A 19,118-nucleotide genomic window follows, 5' to 3' on the forward strand; every position below is an offset into this window, starting at 1 on the left:
CTTCCAGAAGGTTGATAACTGTTCCTGACTAAATGTTACATCACAAATCCAATCGTCCACAGTTGGGGACCCTCTCCTCCCCCAAGGTATAGTAACTCTATGCTTGGCCAGTAATAACAAAAGAGCGTGTCATTTCCGGAGTCCCTGTGGTGTCACCTTTACATATCCCAATAAGCCCAACAGGGGGTCTGGGTCATTTGCTGTGCCCAGTAGGTCATGTGTAATTTTAAAAACGGAGGTCCAAAAGTCATCCAGTTTGGGGCAGAGCCATGCCATGTGCAAAAATGTTGCCAGAGCGAATCCACATCTCCAGCAGCCGGCATCGTCCCGAAGTCCCAAGCTGTGAAGTTGAGCAGGAGTTCTATAGAATCGATGTATACATTTGAAATGAAAAGGCGTAGCTTATAGGTCGGGAACAGTGCCGTAAGCTGATTGCAACAGCATTACCATTGTTCCTCAGATAGCTCAGTGGGAAGGTCCGCATTCCATGCTTGCAGGGCTTTGGGCAATAACGAAGGGGCCGTGTTTTGCATGTTATTGTAGAGTCTGGTGATGAGTATATGAGGTGTGTCAACCTTAAGAACATTTTCAAGCACTAGCAGTGTGGGGTGGACTTGGGAATGTGTTGTGTAATTCTCTGCACATAGCCTTAAGTTTGTGATAGAAGAATTGTTCCGAAAATCGGACCGGACGTTCCTCCTCTAGCTCAGGAGGAGCTCTAAATGTCTCCCCTGGGTATAGGTCCGCAAAAGTGCGCAGTCCAATCGTAGAGCTAGTGCCCTACTTGTACCATCTCCCATGGTTGGTAACATCAGGTCATGTGCTAGGGGAATAGATGGGGCATACAGGAGTTTAAGGTGCTCTCTGACCCGTAGATTGTCTCATGCCCACCTCAATGTCTCCACCGTGTCTATTTCCCCATGAAGGCGTCTACCTGACTGATATAATGCCACCAAAAGTTGGATCGGCGCTGCCACGTCCAGCTCCACAGCAGTATGATGCTGGAAGGGGGTCCGGTGCACTCAGAAGTGTAGGAATTGTGCCTGAGCACAGAAGGCGTACAATTGGATATCCGGGGCGCCCATCCCACCCTGAGACAGGGGCAGTGTTAGTAGTTCCCATGAGATACACGCCTGTCTGCCAGCCCATATTATAGTGATCAGTAATTAGCAAACTGAATTAAAAAAAAATTGTGTGAGCTGAATCAGGATATTGACAAACAGGTAGAGCAGTTTTGGTAGGATCACCATTTTGGCAATTGCTATTCCCCCCGCTAGGGAGAGCGGAAGATTGGCCCAGGCATCATTTTACACACTTGACAGGATGTCTGGCTTGCCGACATTGCCAAAAGGATTACTAGGCCTTCTTTCGTTATCCCTATAGTGTATCTGCACGCATCACACATCGTCCATCTGAATAGGTGAGTGCTGCCTATTTAGTTTAGTTCCAAACATATTATAATTTGCATGCCGATCTCTCACGGATCCTGCTCCGTTCATACGCACTATGCCTCAAGACAAGAAAAGGGCACCTCGCTGGTCACTCATCCATGAAATCAAAACACTTCCCATATTGAATGATAATAAATACATTCTCTGCCAGCCCCACACTCCCTCATGGGTTAGCATTCTACCTGTCCAAAAATGTGCTTCAGCACCCCACATGAATCACTGTACAATACGATACAGTAGCAGCGCCTAATTCCTAATGTCAAGATCAGGCGTTCATTGGCTCTTCACCCTTCCCAGTACCACCGTACCTGCTGCACTAATCATAGCTGCTTCCTTATGCTCGATTCTGGGACTTGGACTAGACTGCAGGGAGATTTACACCTCTTTCATCTCTGTTGCCACTGTGGCGTAGAGTAGATTGGAGGAGTGTGTTATACAGTGGAGTATCGTACAATGGAGTGTCCTAGAGTGGGGCATTGTAGAGTGGAGTGGCATGCAGTGGAGTAGAGTGTTACAGAGTGGAATGGCATAGAGTGGAGTGGCATACAGTGGTGTGGCATACAGTGGAATGGGGTAGAGTGGAGTGGCATAGAGTGGAATACCGTACAGTGGAGTTGTGAACAGTGGAGTGGCGTGTAACGTAGAGGTTTAGAGTGCAGTGGAGTGGTGTAGAGTGTCATGCCCTAGAGAAGAGTGGAGTGGCATGTCGTACATTAGAGTGGAGTGTTGCGCCATAGAGTTACGTGTCGTACAGTGTTGTGGCATGGAGTAGACAAGAGGAGAGTGTCATACAGTGGACTGTTGTAGAGTGCTGTGGAATGAAGTGTCGTACAGTGTGGTAGTGTGGACTAGAGTGGAGTGGCGTAGACTGGAATAGATGTACAGTGAGGTGGCATAGAGTGGAGTAAATTGAGTGGAGGGGTGTGTTGTAGAGTAGAGCGAAGTGGAGTACAGTACATTGGTGTGTCAGAGTAGAGTGGAGCTGCGTAGAGTAGAGTGGTATGCCATATAGTAGAGTTGAGTGGTGTGTTATAGAGTGGCATAGCATACGGTGGAGGGCATAAAGTGAAGTGGCATAGAGTGGAGTGGTGTAGAGTAGTGTTGTGTAGAGTGCAGGAGAGTGTACTGACAAAGTGTGGTGCTGTAGAGTGGAGTGCTGTATAGTGTTTTTGTGTGGAGTAGAGTGGAGTAGCATACAATGGAGGAGAGTACTGTAGAGTGGAGTGGCTACAGTGGAGTAGAGTGTTGTACATTGTGGTAGAGTAAAGTGGCATAGAGTGTCGTCGAGTGGAGTGGCATATAGTCGTGTAGAGTAAAGTAGTGAAGTACAATGAAGTAGAGTGCAGTAGTGTTTCATTGAGTACAGTGGAGTAAAGTGGTGTGGAGTGGCCTAGCTAGAGTTGTACAGAGTGTTGTAGAAGGGAGTATAGTTTTGTAAAGTGGCATATAGAGTGGAGTAGAGTGTCGTAGAGTGGCATAGAGTGGAGTAGAGTGCCGTAGAGTGGCATAGAGTGGAAAAGTGTAGCAGTGGAGTAGAGTGTTGTGGACACGGGTAAAATGTCATAGTGTAGAGAAGCGTGTTGTATTGTGCAGTGATGTGTTGCAGAGAATAATAGGGTGGTGTAGCGTTTGTGAACCATAAACCTGCACTTGAGCTAGTCCCACGAACAAAACTCTGGTCAGGTTTGGAGAGGATGGGGGTCCCTAGTAACATATCAACATTAATCTGCTTGCTCAATGACAGTTATGTCCAGGTGTGGAGGGCTAGTCAGGGTTAACTGGCAGACTGCATCACCATGAATAAAGGGGTGCGGCAGGGATACATGCTTACTCCAATATTTTCCTTTTAGTTATATGATCTAGTTGCATAGTTCCTGCTAATGCATCTCCAATACATGCAGATAGCAAAGACTCTCTGTTATTGTTTGCGAAAGATATACTGCTTGCCTCAAAAACCAGTAGAGGGTTACAACTTTTAATTAAATACTTTTTGCTGATCTGCATAGAGAGTAGACTGGGGACAAACTCCTCCAAAACAGATTATATAACCATCAATCTTAAAAAATCATACCAGGAGAATATCCATGAGTGGAGTAAATCTTAAAAGGGTAAAAATGGACTTTGAGTATTTGGGACAAAGATAATGGCACATTTGTCTTCGACAAAGCATTAATCTGAACCTGCCTCTGTCTTAACTTCCTTGGCCCAACGTTACACAATTCTTCCACCTAATTTCCAATGATTCAGCATGAATATGTATTTCTCAAAATGTCTATGATCACATACATTCTCTTTGTCAACCATTATAATACTATAGTCACACACCATCTCTGTGGGGACCTTGACATCTCTATAATCACACACTATCTCTGTGGGGACCTGGGCATGTCTATAATCACACACTATCTCTGTGGGACCGCGACATCTCTATAATCACACACTATCTCTGTGGGGACCTGGGCATGTCTATAATCACACACTATCTCTGTGGGGACCTTGACATCTCTATAATCACACACTATCTCTGTGAGGACCTGGGCATGTCTATAATCACACACTATCTCTGTGGGGACCTGGGCATGTCTGTAATCACACACCATCTCTGTGGGGACCTGGGCATGTCTATAATCACACACCATCTCTGTGGGGACCTGGGCATGTCTATAATCACACACTATATCTGTGGGGACCTGGGCATGTGTATAATCACACACTATCTCTGTGGGGACCTGGATATCTCTATAATCACACACCATCTCTGTGGGGACCTGGGCATGTCTATAATCACACACCATATCTGTGGGGACCTGGCCATGTCTATAATCACACACCATCTCTGTGGGGACCTGGGCATGTCTATAATCACACACTATGGGGCCTATTACGATTGCGTTTTTTCCGCATCCTCCTGGCCGGCGGAAGCCACCGCCTGCCCGGAGGATGCGGAAAAACCGCAGCGGACCCACCAAAGACCCACCGCCACATTAGGATGGCTGGTGGGTCCTGGTTTCCGTCCACAGCTTTCCCGCCGCAGTTGGCTTACATCCGCGGCGGAAAAGCTCTAATATGGTGGCGGTGTCTCTCAGACTCCGTCAGCCATATTAGGATGGGTTTAAAAAAATGCTTTTGCGCGGCGTGTTTTCCGCCGTGGAAAAGCATGTGTAACTTCACTTCGGGAGGCCCGTTGCGGGCCCCCTGGGTGAAGGGGGCGTGGGGGATGCACATGGGGGCACCTATGGTAACCCCCTGCATTTGCGTGAACAAAGCAGCAGGCACCGCGCGGTGCCTGCCGCTTTGTGCATGCAAATGCACAACTTACATTTTTAACATTGCGGCGGGTGCTGCTTCAAGCAGCACCCGCCGCAATGTTAAAAATACAGGATGTGACTGCCAGGGTCGCGGTCACATTCTAATTTGCACGGAGGGACCACCGCTGCCCATGCCGACGGTCCCTCCTACTCTATGGTGGCGGACGGACTCAGGTCCGTCCGCCATCATAATCGGCCCCTATATCTGTGGTGACCTGGGCAGGTGTATAATCACACACTATCTCTGTGGGGACCTGGATATCTCTATAATCACACACTATCTCTGTGGGGACCTGGGCATGTCTATATAACACACTATCTCTGTGGGGACCTGGGCATGTCTATAATCACATACATTCTCTTTGGCGACTGTGGTAATATTATAGTCACACAACATCTCTGTGTGGACTTGAGCATTCCTGTAATTAAACGCAAGCTCTGTTTTGGCTTGAGCATCATCAGCTTTGCATTCTCTGTATGGGGCTTTGAAATACTGAAAAGTAGTAAAGTTAGACTTTTGGTCTAAGTTTACATTTGTGAAACTGAAAAGTAGAAAAGTTAGATTTTGTGTTTAACTTTACCTTTGTGAATAAGGCCCTATTTTAATGAGGACTGAAACACAAAAAACGATAATAAAACACTATCTTTTTGGGGGCTTGAACATCACTATAAAAATATATAATCTCTGTGGGGCTTCGCAGTTCAGGTTGGACTGTTGCCATGAGGCACAGGGTCAAGACTGATTGGGGTATAGCTGGGTCTGAACTGGGGTGACGAAGTAAGCTAAAGAACGATGATGGTTTCAACCCAGATCTGTGACTGGGGGTAAGTGACTGAAAGGTTTCAGCACTCCGTCCATCATCTCCTTGTGTTTGCTTCGACATGAACATCATCAGCTTCACATTCTCTGTATGGGGCATTGTGAATATTGAAATGTAGTAAAGTTAGACTTTTGGTCTAAATTTACCTCTGTGAACACTGAAAAGTAGTAAAGTTAGACTGTTAAGTTTACCTTTGTGAATTGGGCCCTATTTTAATGAGGACTTAAACACAATCACCTGCATGCACTATCTCTGTGGGAACTTAAACATCGTATAAAGGCACACTATATTTGTGGGGACTTAAACAACACTGTAACAACACACCATCCCTGTGGGGACTTGAACATCTCTATGATAACACACTATCTCTGTGGGGACTTACACATCGCTGTACTACCATGCCATCTCTGTGGGGACTTGAGCATTCCTATAAATACACACAACCTCTGTGTGGACTTGAACATCCTTAGCATCACACTCTTTATAATGGGATTTAAGCTTTGAATGTGCCCACTATTGCTAAGGAGACTTAAACACAATGATCTTCACCCACTATCTCTGTGGGGACTTGAACATCTATTTTGGCAAACTTTTAGCAACTAATCAAGCTCTGGGTTCCACTTGACCATATTCCTTAGTTCCATATGTGAATTTCTTTATGTGTTTGTTCCCTTATCTCCAAAGATTTTAAGCACTAATAAATAGGTTAAATACAGCTTTAAGGGTCTTTCTTTAAGCGTGATATGATATTTTCTGCCACATTAACAGAATCTGTCTTTAATGTATACCCCTAGTACATAGTAGCAATTCATATATGAATAGATTATAATGTTGTTTGTGTATATTGTTGATAAAATAAACATTTAGCCATGTACCTTTGACTGTATTCAATCACAAATAGTATTACGGACTAGGTCCCCACAAGGATGGTAGCACGTGTTCAAGTCCCCACAAGGATGGTGCTGTGCGCACGATTAAATAACAATATATTTGCAAATTTGAAGCAGGATCCTGCATAATGAATTTTTTCTTAACATTTTTCTGTTATTAGTGTATTTTAAAAACATTGGGAAAGGTTAGTCCCCACAAGGCTGGTATTCACACATAGTCCCCACAAGGATGGTAACACGTGTATGTGTGTGTGTGTGTGTGTGTGTGTGTATATATATATATATATATATATATATATATATATTTATATATATATATGTATATATATACTGAAAAAAACAAAGGTTACATGGATGTTATAGTAACGAAATAGAATTTAAAAAACCTTTAAAATTCACTGAAAAAAACCAAAGGTTAAAGGGAGGTTATAGTTAGGAACATATTTCACTTGTACAAAACCATAGAAATTCAGCAGTTATAGTTACTTGAGCTACATATAACTTATGCCACCCCAATGCACTGCTTGTGACCTCACATATTACATCATTCATGACATGACATCACAGATGATATCGCCCACAGAACCACTCACACCCCCAAAGCACGTCTTATACACCCACAAACAGCCACTCCTCGCTCCGTCTGTGTCCCAGGGGAACCCAGGAAGAGAGCTAGGGGGTCAGGGTATTCCTGCTCTGTCCCTTTTCCTTTTTAAAAAAAATTGGGGGGGGGACTCGGCTTCCAACACTTCCTGGTTGAAGTGTTGGCAGCCAATCAAATCGCTGCACTAGATTGGGAGGGTTCGCACCGCAACATAAACAAATTTGATTTCATTTAATATCTCCAAAACTACTGAACAGATTTACATCAAATAACAAAAAGGGTTCTTTCTGGCCCAAGTGCTACCTTTCTGCCAAATTTGATGTAATTCCCCTCTAGCAGTTCGGTCTGTAATGGTGTCTAAAATCTCTATGGAAGTTAACATGGAAAAAACACTTTTTTAAATGAATAATCGCCCGAAACATTCCATGCACAAGTAGAATCACAAGGGCATTTTTTGGGGAAAGTTTTGTGAAGATTCATCAAAAGGCACCACAGTTATAGGCAAGGTAAAAAGGCCTTTCCTACGGAAACATGGTCCTAACTATAACTAGCTATTAGCGACCAGTAGTTGCTGTCCCATTGCCCATCCGGGCACACACAGTATGAATTCTACTGCCAACAACTACTGTTTCATTTTCTTGTAGATATGTCCCAGTTCCCACTTTAGCTCACTGTTGTATATAGCGATTAAGAGTTTTTCTGCACTGTAACTCCAGGGCCTGTGTTTTAGTGAGTCGCCTGCCAATGACCCACATCAATGCCAATGTCCAAGCAAAGCACTCACCCTTTCCATTGGCAATGCTTGCCCAAAGGTTACAACTGCAGAGTATTCACACAGTGAATTTGAAGTCTCACATCCATTCAGATTCTGGATATGTAAATGAGATAATAATGGCTGATTCAAACCTGCACCTGAGGATGTCATCACACATCTTCCTGTTCTTCAAGATATAGTCTGTTAATATGAAACAGCAGGAAGCTAATGACCTGCCGTTTGAGGACATTCTCGCACATCTTCCTGTTCCTCAAGAGATGTTGGATAATACAAAACAGTACGAAGCTACTGAACAGTCATCTGAGGACATCCCCACACATCATTATGAAACTATTGACCAGTCATCTGAGGTTCTTTAATTTGAGCGTAGGATGTGGAACAACTCTTAATTGCTACATAAAACTTGGTTTAGAGAGGAAATATTTGCAACTTCCCACACTGCCACTGTGTGCAATTGGTCAATTGGTATGAGATGCCAGAGGCAATGAAGACAACTACTTCTACAGTCTTTCTCCATTGACTCTTCGAAGCCTTTAAAACATCTTCTCATGCCAGTACCTGGCAAAAGACAGCAGCATGATCAGTTCAGGCAGAGACTGTCACTAGTGATGTTTTCCTACCTGGTACTTGTTGGTGGAGTTGAAGGGGACTTCGGCCACTTTGGTGTTCTTCTCCCTCATTTCCTTGACAGACCCGCAGCACAACTCGATACACTTCAGGAGCGCAGATTCAGACGCATCACCGGCCACAGACCTCTAAGTAAAGGCAAAAAGAAAGCAACATGATTACATCTCCAAAAAGTAGTTGTTTAGTTTATTTATCATAGCTTTTTAAACACTTTGCACGTGCAACCCATGCTTGTGTGTGTGTATTTTTTTTGTTTAAATTTGTTTATTCGGTTTTGGTTGACATTTTACAGGTAGTATGTCAGCGATAATGCAGTACAGTGGTACATATTCGTAAGTACACAGTATCAATACACGCCAATAGCCTTCCCCATGCAGTGTACATGTGTTAATCAGCCCATCCAAGTTGTACGGACAATTAATATTCACCACATAGCTTGTGTGTGTGTATAATATGAAATAAAACATGACAACAAACAGGTTAAGCATTCAGTCTGAGTCAGACTCAAGAGTTCAGTGACAGGGAGGATCACCAGCTCTGGGTGAAGAAAGCTTTGAACAGATGAGACCGTGGTTGTCTTCTGAAGGGTTTGAAGGAAGCCCTTTGTCTCAACTGCTTCCGAAGAGAATTCTATAGCTGTGGAATTGTTGGAGTGCATAGAAGACATGTCAATTTGTTGTGGGAACTGCTGTGGGTGCTCTATACAGCTGCAGGAGCCCCCTCCTATTTTGTATGTTATATTTCTCTGTGCTTGACTGCTATCACTGAGTTGTGCTAGTGCACTGGTACTGTGTCAGTATAGGTTCTGTCTTCTTACACCAGGTAGCGTGCCTGGACCCACCCAATATCGCCCCGAAATGGATAATGGATGGTGTCTGACACAGAGATAACCTAAAAGGAATTCCATGTTTTAGCTTGAGATTTATTCAAGAGAATATTCTGAAAGTTGATGGTTGACAGTTTTTCAAGAATTTTAGTGGTCAAAGGGAGAATAGAGATGGGCCAGAAATTAGTCATCACACTAGGGCTAATTGACAAGGAGATGCATCCATCAGCCAATTTTCTGAGATGGAGACACTACTGTAGACTTCGAAAAAGCTCAGGGAGTTGACTTCAGCCCAAATGGTAGGACCTTGTATTGGACCTTGTATTAGTAATCTCCCTTTCCAATCCTGAAACGTAGAAAATGACTCAATGTGACACAAATGGGTACATGAAAGTAAGCTTCTTGAAGATCTAACCCACACAACCACTGAACTTTTCTGCAAGTGAGGAAAGATTTGATGGAGAGCCAACATCCTAAATGTCGTCCTCTTCACTCATTTGCTCATCTTTTGAGATCTAGTAAAAGACAAAATACCTGCTTGGGGCCCTACTTGATTAGAAAATAATGTGAATAGATGCCTGTGTGCCATTGCTGTTTGGGAACAGATTCGTTTGCATGCTCCTCCAGAAGTGATTGACTTTCATAAACCAACCAGTCCAGAAAGGAATATGCTACTTACCAGTATGCATCTGTTCTTGGCATAGAGGGCTGCAGAGTGGTACATTTATGAATAGATCGCCATCTGGTGTTGGGCTCGGATGATTGCACTTGTTTTTCTCTTGGAGAAGTCTTTGTCGTCACGAGAACGATGACTCCTCCTTTGGGTGCTAGTGCGCATGGGCATCGGCTCCATCCTTAGATTGTTTTGCCATAGTAGGGTTAGATGGAGTAGTGTAATAGAATACAGAAAGAGATGCCCATGTAAGTGTATCTAAATGAGATAATGTTGGGACAGACACAGGTTTCCGGGGAGGTAGGGAGGGCATGTACCACTCTGCAGCCCTCTATGCCAAGAACAGATGCATACTGGTAAGTAGCATATTCCGTTCGAGGCATATGGGCTGCAGATGGTACATTTATGAATAGATTATACAGCAGTTACCGCCCTAGCGGTGGTCACCCGTGTCTGTCGCAACCGTTTGAAATAAAGTTTTTAATACAGCTTGGCCCACTCTGGCATGTTGTGTAGCCTGCACATCAACACAGTAGTGTTTTTTGAAGGTATGTGGTGTAGACCAAGTTGCTGCTCTGCATATGTCATCTAGGGGAATGTTTCCTAAGAATGCCATAGATGCTCCTAGCTTACGTGTAGAATGAGCTCTAGGAGGAACAGCTAATGTTCTCTTTGCTTTTATGTAACATATTTGTATACATCTTACAATCCATCTGGCGATGCCTGCTTTTGAGATAGGATTGCCCTTATGTGTTGGGGAAAACGCTACAAATAGTTGTTTAGTTTTCCTGAAATTTTGTGTCCTTTCTATGTAGTACAATATTGCCCTCTTGACATCTAATGTGTGTAGGGCCCTTTCTGCTACCGTCTGTGGTTTTGGGAAAAAGACTGGTAGTTCCACTGGTTGATTGATGTGAAATGCTGAAATTACTTTGGGCAAGAACTTTGGGTTTGTCCTAAGAACCACTTTATTCTGGTGTAACTGTAGGAATGGTTCTTGTATTGTCAATGCCTGTAATTCGCTTACTCTCCTGAGGGAGGTAATGGCTATAAGGAAGGCCACCTTCCATGTAAGGAATTGTATTTCACACCTATGCATAGGTTCGAAGGGTGGTCCCATTAGTCTGGTGAGTACTACGTTGAGGTTCCAGACCGGGGAAGGTGGTAATCTTGGTGGAATGACTCTTTTAAGGCCTTCCATGAAGGCTTTGATTGCTGGCACTCTAAACAGGGATAGGTGTTGCCTGTTTTGTAGGTACGCTGCTATAGCTGCTAGATGTACTCTGATAGATGTGTACGCAAGATTACATTGCTGTAAGTGTAGTAAATAGCAAATAATCTCTTTTGTTGATACGTCCAGAGGGTTGATGTTATTACTGGTACAGTATATAGCAAACCTTTTTCACTTAGCTGCGTAGCATGCTCTGGTGGTGGGGCGTCTTGCCTGTTTAATGATCTCCATACAATTTGGGGGTAGATCTAAGTATCCAAATTCTAGGATTTCAGGAGCCAGATCGCTAGGTTCAGTTGTTTGGGATCTGGGTGCATTATTTCTCCATGGTTCTGTGTAAGGTGCATGGGTAAAATTCTTAGCTTTTGGTGTGGCACTTGTGAGAGTTGCAGGAGCGTGGTGAACCACGGCTGTCTTGCCCACGTGGGTGCTACTAGTATCATGGTCATTGAGTGTTGTTGCAGCTTTCGGACCACTAATGGGATTAGTGGGAGAGGGGGAAAAGCGTATGCAAATTTGTTGGACCAATTTATCCATAACGCATTGCCCTGCGACAGGTGGTGTGGGTACCTGGATGCGAAGCTTTGGCATTTTGCGTTCTGATGAGTGGCAAAGAGATCTATCTCTGGTTGTCCCCATCTTCGGAAGAATGGTTGCAGTATTTGGTGGTGCAGTTCCCATTCGTGTATTTGTTCTGACTGTCTGCTTAGGATGTCTGCTATCTGATTTTGAACTCCTGGTAGGTGTTCGGCTAATAGATAGATGTTTTGAGGAATGGCCCATCTCCAGATTTCCTGCGCTAGTCTGGATAGTTGGAGAGAGTGCGTCCCCCCCTGTTTTTGAATATAATACATTGCTGTCATGTTGTCTGTTTTGATCAGGACTGCTTTGTTGATAACATGCATTTGAAAGGCTTTCAATGCTAGAAACACTGCTAGTAGTTCTAGATGATTGATGTGCAGTCTTTTTTCCTGCACACTCCATCTTCCCTTTACTGTATATTTCTCCATATGCGCTCCCCATCCGGTGAGCGATGCATCCGCTGTTATTATCACCTGTGGAATTGGTTCTAGGAACGACCGCCCCTTGGCAATGTTTGTTGTGTTCCACCACTTCAGAGAGCGGTGTGTGCGGTCGTCTACCAACACCAGATCTGTAATCTGTCCTTGAGCCTGATTCCACTGTGTCGCTAAGCATTCTTGTAGCGGACGCATCTGTAGTTTGGCATATGGTATTAGCAGTATGCAGGATGACATCATCCCTAACAGCTGCATGAACACTCCCGCTGTTAGTGAGTGTTGTGGTTGGAATCTTTGAATGACTGTAAGCATTGTTTGGATCCTGACTGGATTGGGGTATACTTTGGCTTTTTCTGTGTCTATAGTAGCCCCTAACAATTTTATTGACTGTATAATTAATTAAAATCGTTACAGTAAAATCAACAATGAAACAATTTCTGTATATATAAAAAATAGATGCTTAAAAAAAACTACGTTTAATAGCTAGTGCTAAAATCAGAACTGTGATTAGTTCCATCCTTTACTAGCAATTAAGTATTATTCGAGTGACTGAGACCCACATGATTGTCCGTTCCCCAACTTATGTGCCTCGGAGTTAGTCTGTTGCAGGTGAGCGTGTAAGCTACTATCGATGGTGCATTGAGTTTCTTACTAGTTGCATTGTTTTCTTGGAAGGGGACGTGCAAATGGGACACTGACATTGGAGCTGCGTGAATGGATCCCGTCCGCTGTGGCCCACAGCTTTTAAGGCCAGCCTGATTTGGTGGATGAATTTCGCCAGTCTTGCCAGGATCATTGTGCTGGTATTAGACAGACATAGTGCTGATGCTTCGCTACAAGACTTAATATTCGTGCTGAGGCAGATTGGGCGCAGCAGTCGCCGGCGGTCGTTGTTGAGGTTTGGGCAGCAACAGAGAAGGTGCAGCCAGGATTCCCTCTTATAGGTACACAATCTGCACGTTATGGATTCCCCGTTTCGGGCCCAAACGGGATTGAAATCGGCTATCCCCAGCATGGTCAGCCTCATGTATAGAATTTTGCTTCTAGTCTGAATTGTGAGCCCCTAGATATTGTTGAACCTTGCTTGGTTGCAGGTGTGACTTTGTGTAGTTCACCGTAAACCCTAGCTGGTGCAGCAGCTGAATTGTCTTTTGTGTGTTCTGAAGACATTCTTGTTGTGACTTGGCCTTTATTAGCCAGTCGTCCAAGTAAGGGTAGACATGTACTTGTTGTCTTCTTAGATGAGCTGCAACCACTGCTAGGCATTTTGTGAACACCCTTGGTGCCGTTGTGACACCAAACGGAAGGACTTTGAACTGATAATGTTGTCCTTCTACCACAAACCTGAGGAATTTCCTGTGGGCTTTGTGAATGGGGATATGAAAGTAAGCGTCTTTTAGATCCAGTGTAGAAAGAAAGTCCCCTTTCTTCAGTAAAGGAAGCACTTGTTGGAGCGTGACCATGTGGAAATGTTCCGAATTTATGTATGCATTGAGAGGTCTGAGGTCTAGTATTGGCCTTAGAGACCCGTCTTTTTTGGGGATTAGGAAGTATAGGGAGTATACTCCTGTTCCTTGTTGGTGTTGTGGAACCTTCTCTATGGCATGCTTTTCTAGCAGGGATAGTACTTCTTGTTTTAACAGTGTTAGGTGATCTTGTCTCATTGGACGCTGCTTGGGGGGGATGTTTGGTGGGGTAGCTGTGAGTTCCAGGCAATAACCATGTTGGATAATTTGTCTCACCCACCTGTCTGATGTGATGTTTTCCCAGACAGGTAGGAACTGTGATAGGCGTCCCCCGACCGGTGTTATATGGTCTGGGGGGAGCTGTATGAAGTCACTGCTTTGGGGTTGGAGAGTTGCGGTTGTTGTTGTTTCCGCGACCTCTACCCTTGTTGTTGTTACCTCTGTAACTGCCTCTAGAATTACCTCTGGGTGATGTCGGTGTAAAAGAGGTTGGTTGCTGGCTTGTACCTGTATTTTTGGATCCTCCTCTATAGGTGGACCTACGAAAGGAACCTCTTTGGGTTGGCTGTTGCAATGCTCCCATTGATTTAGCCGTTTCCGTATCTTTTTTCATCTTTTCCAAGGCCTCATCTGTCCCTGAGCCGAAAAGTGTTTTCTCATCAAAAGGTTGGTTCAATAATGATGTTTGTACCTCTTGTTTGAACCCTGAAACTCTGAGCCATGCATGTCTTCTTAGCATGATGCTTGTGTTTATGGATCTAGCTGCCGTGTCTGCTGCGTCTAGGGCGCACTTAATGGAAGTATTAGTTATTATCTTTCCCTCTTGTATTAGTTGATCTGCCTTCTTTTGATGTTCTTTAGGGAGATGCGTGATGAGTTTTTCTAATTCATCATAATGAGCTCTGTCATACCTTGCAAGTAGCGCTTGCGTATTAGCTATGCGCCAGCTGTTTGCCGCTTGTGATGCTACTCTCTTGCCGGAGGCATCTATTAGCTTAGACTCTTTGTCAGGAGGTGGAGCTTCTCCTGTAGTTAAAGAGTTTGCTCTCTTATGAGCGTTTGTGACCCCTAGTGAGTCCAGAGGAATTTGTCCCTTGATAAAAATTGGGTCTTTTGGAGCGGCCTTATATTTTTTATCAATTCTTGGGTTTAATACCCTAGCCCTCACCGGGTCTTTGAATATTTCTGATGTGTGATTGAGGAGACCCTTAAGCATTGGTAGTGTTCCTGATGTTCTTTGTGCAGCAGGTAGTGTTTCTAACAGGAAATCCTCTATTTGAGGTTCTGCATGTAGCTCTACCTTGTGGTATTTTGCTGCCCTATTGATTAGTTGTGCAAAACCTGTATTATCATCAGGTGGTGAAGGTTTTGAGGGATACAGTTCAGAGTCGTTATCATTATCTGACCCTACATTATAATCTTCCCATGGGTCTGCATCCTCTGGGGTTGTGTCTTCATCATCCCTAGGATGTTCTCCCTCTCCTGTGTCACTTTCTACGTCTGCTATAGGTGTAGATGAGCGTGGTGTGAAAGGAGTAGTTGGCCTATTGTGAGGAAGAGGAGAAGAGGGTGTGTCTCTAGGTTGTGGAGAAAGGGGAGGAGTTGTATTCGTCCCCATTGTTCTCTTCTTAGGAGGAGGAGTTTTGTCGTCCAACTGTTCATTCTTCCTCTTTTTAGGTAGTTCTGTCACTACCTTGCCAGTTTGTGGATCAATAAACAGAGTCTTTTGGTTAGGATCGGTTTGATGCTCCTGTGTCGGTACCGAAGTTTTTGGCTCCGAAAGGTGCTTTTTCTTCTGACTGTCCATTTGTGTTTTCAGCACCGAACGTTTATTCGGATCCGATGTTTTCGGTGTCGAGGATTTCTTGGGTGTCGAGGTTGTCTTCGACGTCGAAGCATGTTTCGGTTTCAACATGGACTGTTTCGACTTCGAGCTTTCCTTTGTATGGAGCTTCGGTGTCGATGTCGAGGTGGGCCGTTTTTCGGATCCACCATGGTGGGAGACCGAGTGTTTCGGTTTCGGTTTCGTTGCCGGGCCCGAAGGCGGGGCGTCTGAAACTTTTTTCGGTTGTCTGACCGGGCTCGAAGGCGGGGTCGACACCGTGCGGGGTCTGTTCTTTGGTAAAGGGACGTCGTCACTCACGGTTTGCTGAACGTCGATCTCCTCGACTTCGGACTCGTCCGCTTCTGACCCTGCCTCGTCCTCCTCTTCTTCCTCCTCTTCGGGGTGCTGGTCCTCGAACAGCTCCGGGATTGCCTGTGACTGCATTCTCGATACCTCGTGTCTTCGGGCTCGACGGTTTCTAATCGTCGACTTGGAGGAGAATGCCGCACAGGCTTCACAGTCCCTGGATTCGTGTTCAGGGGACAAGCAGAGGTTGCACACCTCGTGTAGGTCCTTGTGTGGAAACTTAGCACCACACGTTGGACATTTTTTGAATGGAGTCCTTTCCATGGACTCCGGGCTGGACTACGTCGAGATGGGCCTCTTGGTCTCGTCGACGTAGCAGTTGGAAATCTTGTTGTTGACGTCGAAACGCGTCGAAATGGAAGTGTAGCCGCGTTCGATAACAATACCGTCGAATTGGAAAGGGAATACGCGCCGAATATAACTTTCTTTGTCGAAGTCGATCCGGAGCGCTTCGATCCTCATCCGAACCCTATGGCGGAAAAAAACAATCTAAGGATGGAGCCGATGCCCATGCGCACTAGCACCCAAAGGAGGAGTCATCGATCTCGTGACGACAAAGACTTCTCCAAGAGAAAAACAAGTGCAATCATCCGAGCCCAACACCAGATGGCGATCTATTCATAAATGTACCATCTGCAGCCCATATGCCTCGAACATAATGTTTTCATCCCCTTTGGTGAAATCTGTGGAGGCAAACTGGAAAACCTGATTTTGTACCCATTCTGCACAATACCTAGCACATACCTGTTCCTTGTTGTTACCTACCTACTAGATAGATAGATAGATAGGTAGATAGGTAGATAGGTAGATAGATAGATAGGTAGATAGGTAGATAGGTTGTTTAATGGTGTTTTAATGGTGTGGGCAGAAGAAGAGAGTCATTGTTTTGCTGGAGCCTTTCTAGCGGCTGCAGAGGTCTGCCAACCAGATCCTCTTCCACAAGTGAATATTTGCAGCTGGAACGACTGCAGATGCTCCTGCTTTTATCCTTGACGCTGGTGTTTCCAGAAAGGATGTACACATGCTGCTTACCCTTTGATCAGCCTTTGAAACTAACACAAGGACATTCCCATCTCTTTTCCAGACCCACTGATATTACGGTCTCTGCCTCCATTTTCATTTTTGAATTTCCTTGTCAGTTGTGGTCCAAACAAAGAAGAGTCCCTCAAAGGAAACTTCAAAAAATGTTGTTAAGCATGTAATGTCAAAGGTAAGCATGAGCGAAGAACGCCACCCGATGGGGACACTGTAGCAAATATCAGCAATGGCTAGGGTAGCTGTATCCTGAACCACCCTGAACAGGCTGTCAGAGAGGATCATCCCTTCTTCATGATTCGTAGAACATCCTCTCTTTTCCATCTCAAGTGAAACTCCAGAAACCATGACATAAGAAGGCAACTAGAAAGATAAAACTAACATGCCTTATTTCAAATATAACACATGAAACACATTGTATAACTTGACATGTACAAAAGAAAATATTTTGTACCTTCTGAAGGAGATGACAAAATACTGTTTGCCCAACTGTGGCATCCGCTTTCCACGAAGAATCCAAACAATAATGTTTGGGGAAGGCATGGACATTAGTCAACATGCCAGCTCTGCAAATGTCCGGTAAAGAAACTCCTGCAAACAGGGCTGTCGATCTGGCCACTTATCTTCTAGAATGTGCCTTAACCTTTGCTGTCAATGGCCTTCCTGCTTTGTCGAGGCAACAGGCAGCGACTGCAGATACCCATCGAGCTATACTGTCCGTATTAAAGCGTAAAATTTTTAGGCAAGGCAAATGATATAAGAAGCTGTTCAGATTTTGTAAAAGCCCTTGTTCTGTCTATATAAAACATTAAACATTATTTGACAACCAGAGAATGTAGGGCTCTTTCAGCAGTGGACGAAGGCTTTTTAAAGAATGGCGTTAACACCATTGGCTCATTCAAGTGAAACGAAGTTGGACCTTTCAAAATTAATTTAGCATTAGTTCTTAATATCACTCCGGCATCTTTTGAATTGCAAGCAAGGTCCATTAACCATAAAAGCTTGTATTTCACTTATTCTCCTAGCTGAGGCAGGGCCAAGAGAAGGGCCAAGTTCCATGATATATATTTTATGTCAGCCTTATGAACAGGTTCAAATGGACGTTTAATGAGCTGTGACAGAACCGTATTTAAGTACCAGGTCACTGGAGGATTCTTTAAAGAAGGATAAACTCTAAAAAGATCTTTCATGAATTCATTCCTTGATTAGTCTCTTAGACTATAAACAGACTTCACCTCTTTGTCTCAAAAATCTTGATATAGCTGGCAGATTAAGGTGGAGTAGGTAAGGATGTAAAGGGGTGTAGATTGTTATTTACACACCAATTGCAAAATGTTTTCGATTTCGCTTTATAGGATGTACTTGTGGCATCCACTCGAGACTGCTCAAGAATTGTCTTACATTCCTCTGGTACATTCATTATCTGTATTCATCGTTGTGAGGAGCCAAGCTGATAGGTTGAGCAACTATATTTGTGGGTGAACAATATGACCACTGTTCATGGAAATTAGGTTATCTGTAGGTTTGAACTAAATGTGTGGACATTCTGATAGGAGGAGAAGCTCTGTGCACCAATATTGTTTTGGCCACCCTGGATCTATCAGAAAGAGGCGGCACAGTTCATGTTTCATTTTTCAAATAACCTTGGGAATTAGATGGAAAGGAGGAAAAGCATAAGCGAACATTCCTGTCCAGGCTAGAAGAAATGCGTTTCCCCAAGATTTTTTCTAAGGAAACCTGCTTGCATACATTCTGCATTTTGTGTTCTAGAGAGCTGCAAATAGATCAAGATTTCTCCAACTGTCTGAAACTTTTGGAGTAACTACTGATGATTTAGTCTCCAATTGTGGCACAGTTTTGCAGGGAATCAGCCTATTTTCCGCCCTTTGAAAGTTCATCTCTAGAAGATTGATGTGCATCTTTGCACCACGAGAAGACCAGTTTCTGTTTCAACGTTTTAAAGGTAAGCTCCCCAACCCTCCAGAGAAGCGTCCATTGAATCAATGAATGAATGAATTTAATTTCTACAGTGCACAAATACCCACGGGCCCTAATAGTCAAAGAACACACTGAGATGAACAGATCGGGGGTTCAACAAGTTAAAAAGATAAAGAAAACAGCCAAGATTTCAGCTGTTTCCAAAAACTAAGACGATTTGATTGGTTTTTAAGGTGGAATGTCAGTTTTCTCTACATCTGACA

At 44.1% G+C, this 19,118-nt stretch overlaps 1 protein-coding gene and 1 long non-coding RNA gene across 6 annotated transcripts in view; one reads left to right on the forward strand and one right to left on the reverse strand.

The window, feature by feature from the left end:
* The window catches only part of LOC144772355 (uncharacterized), a 250,308-nt gene that overhangs the window by 207,365 nt on the left and 23,825 nt on the right, over positions 1-19,118 (forward strand). The window lies entirely within an intron of this gene.
* LOC144772354 (sodium/potassium-transporting ATPase subunit alpha-1-like) overlaps positions 1-19,118 on the reverse strand; it is a 299,498-nt gene that overhangs the window by 102,018 nt on the left and 178,362 nt on the right. Inside the window, exon 11 of the mRNA XM_078656617.1 lies at positions 8,470-8,604. Coding sequence (XP_078512743.1) covers positions 8,470-8,604 — 135 coding nt within the window. The remainder of the gene's footprint in view (positions 1-8,469; positions 8,605-19,118) is intronic.

The sequence above is a fragment of the Lissotriton helveticus genome, chromosome 8, assembly GCF_964261635.1.
Source record: "Lissotriton helveticus chromosome 8, aLisHel1.1, whole genome shotgun sequence".
Lineage (NCBI taxonomy): Eukaryota > Metazoa > Chordata > Amphibia > Caudata > Salamandridae > Lissotriton > Lissotriton helveticus.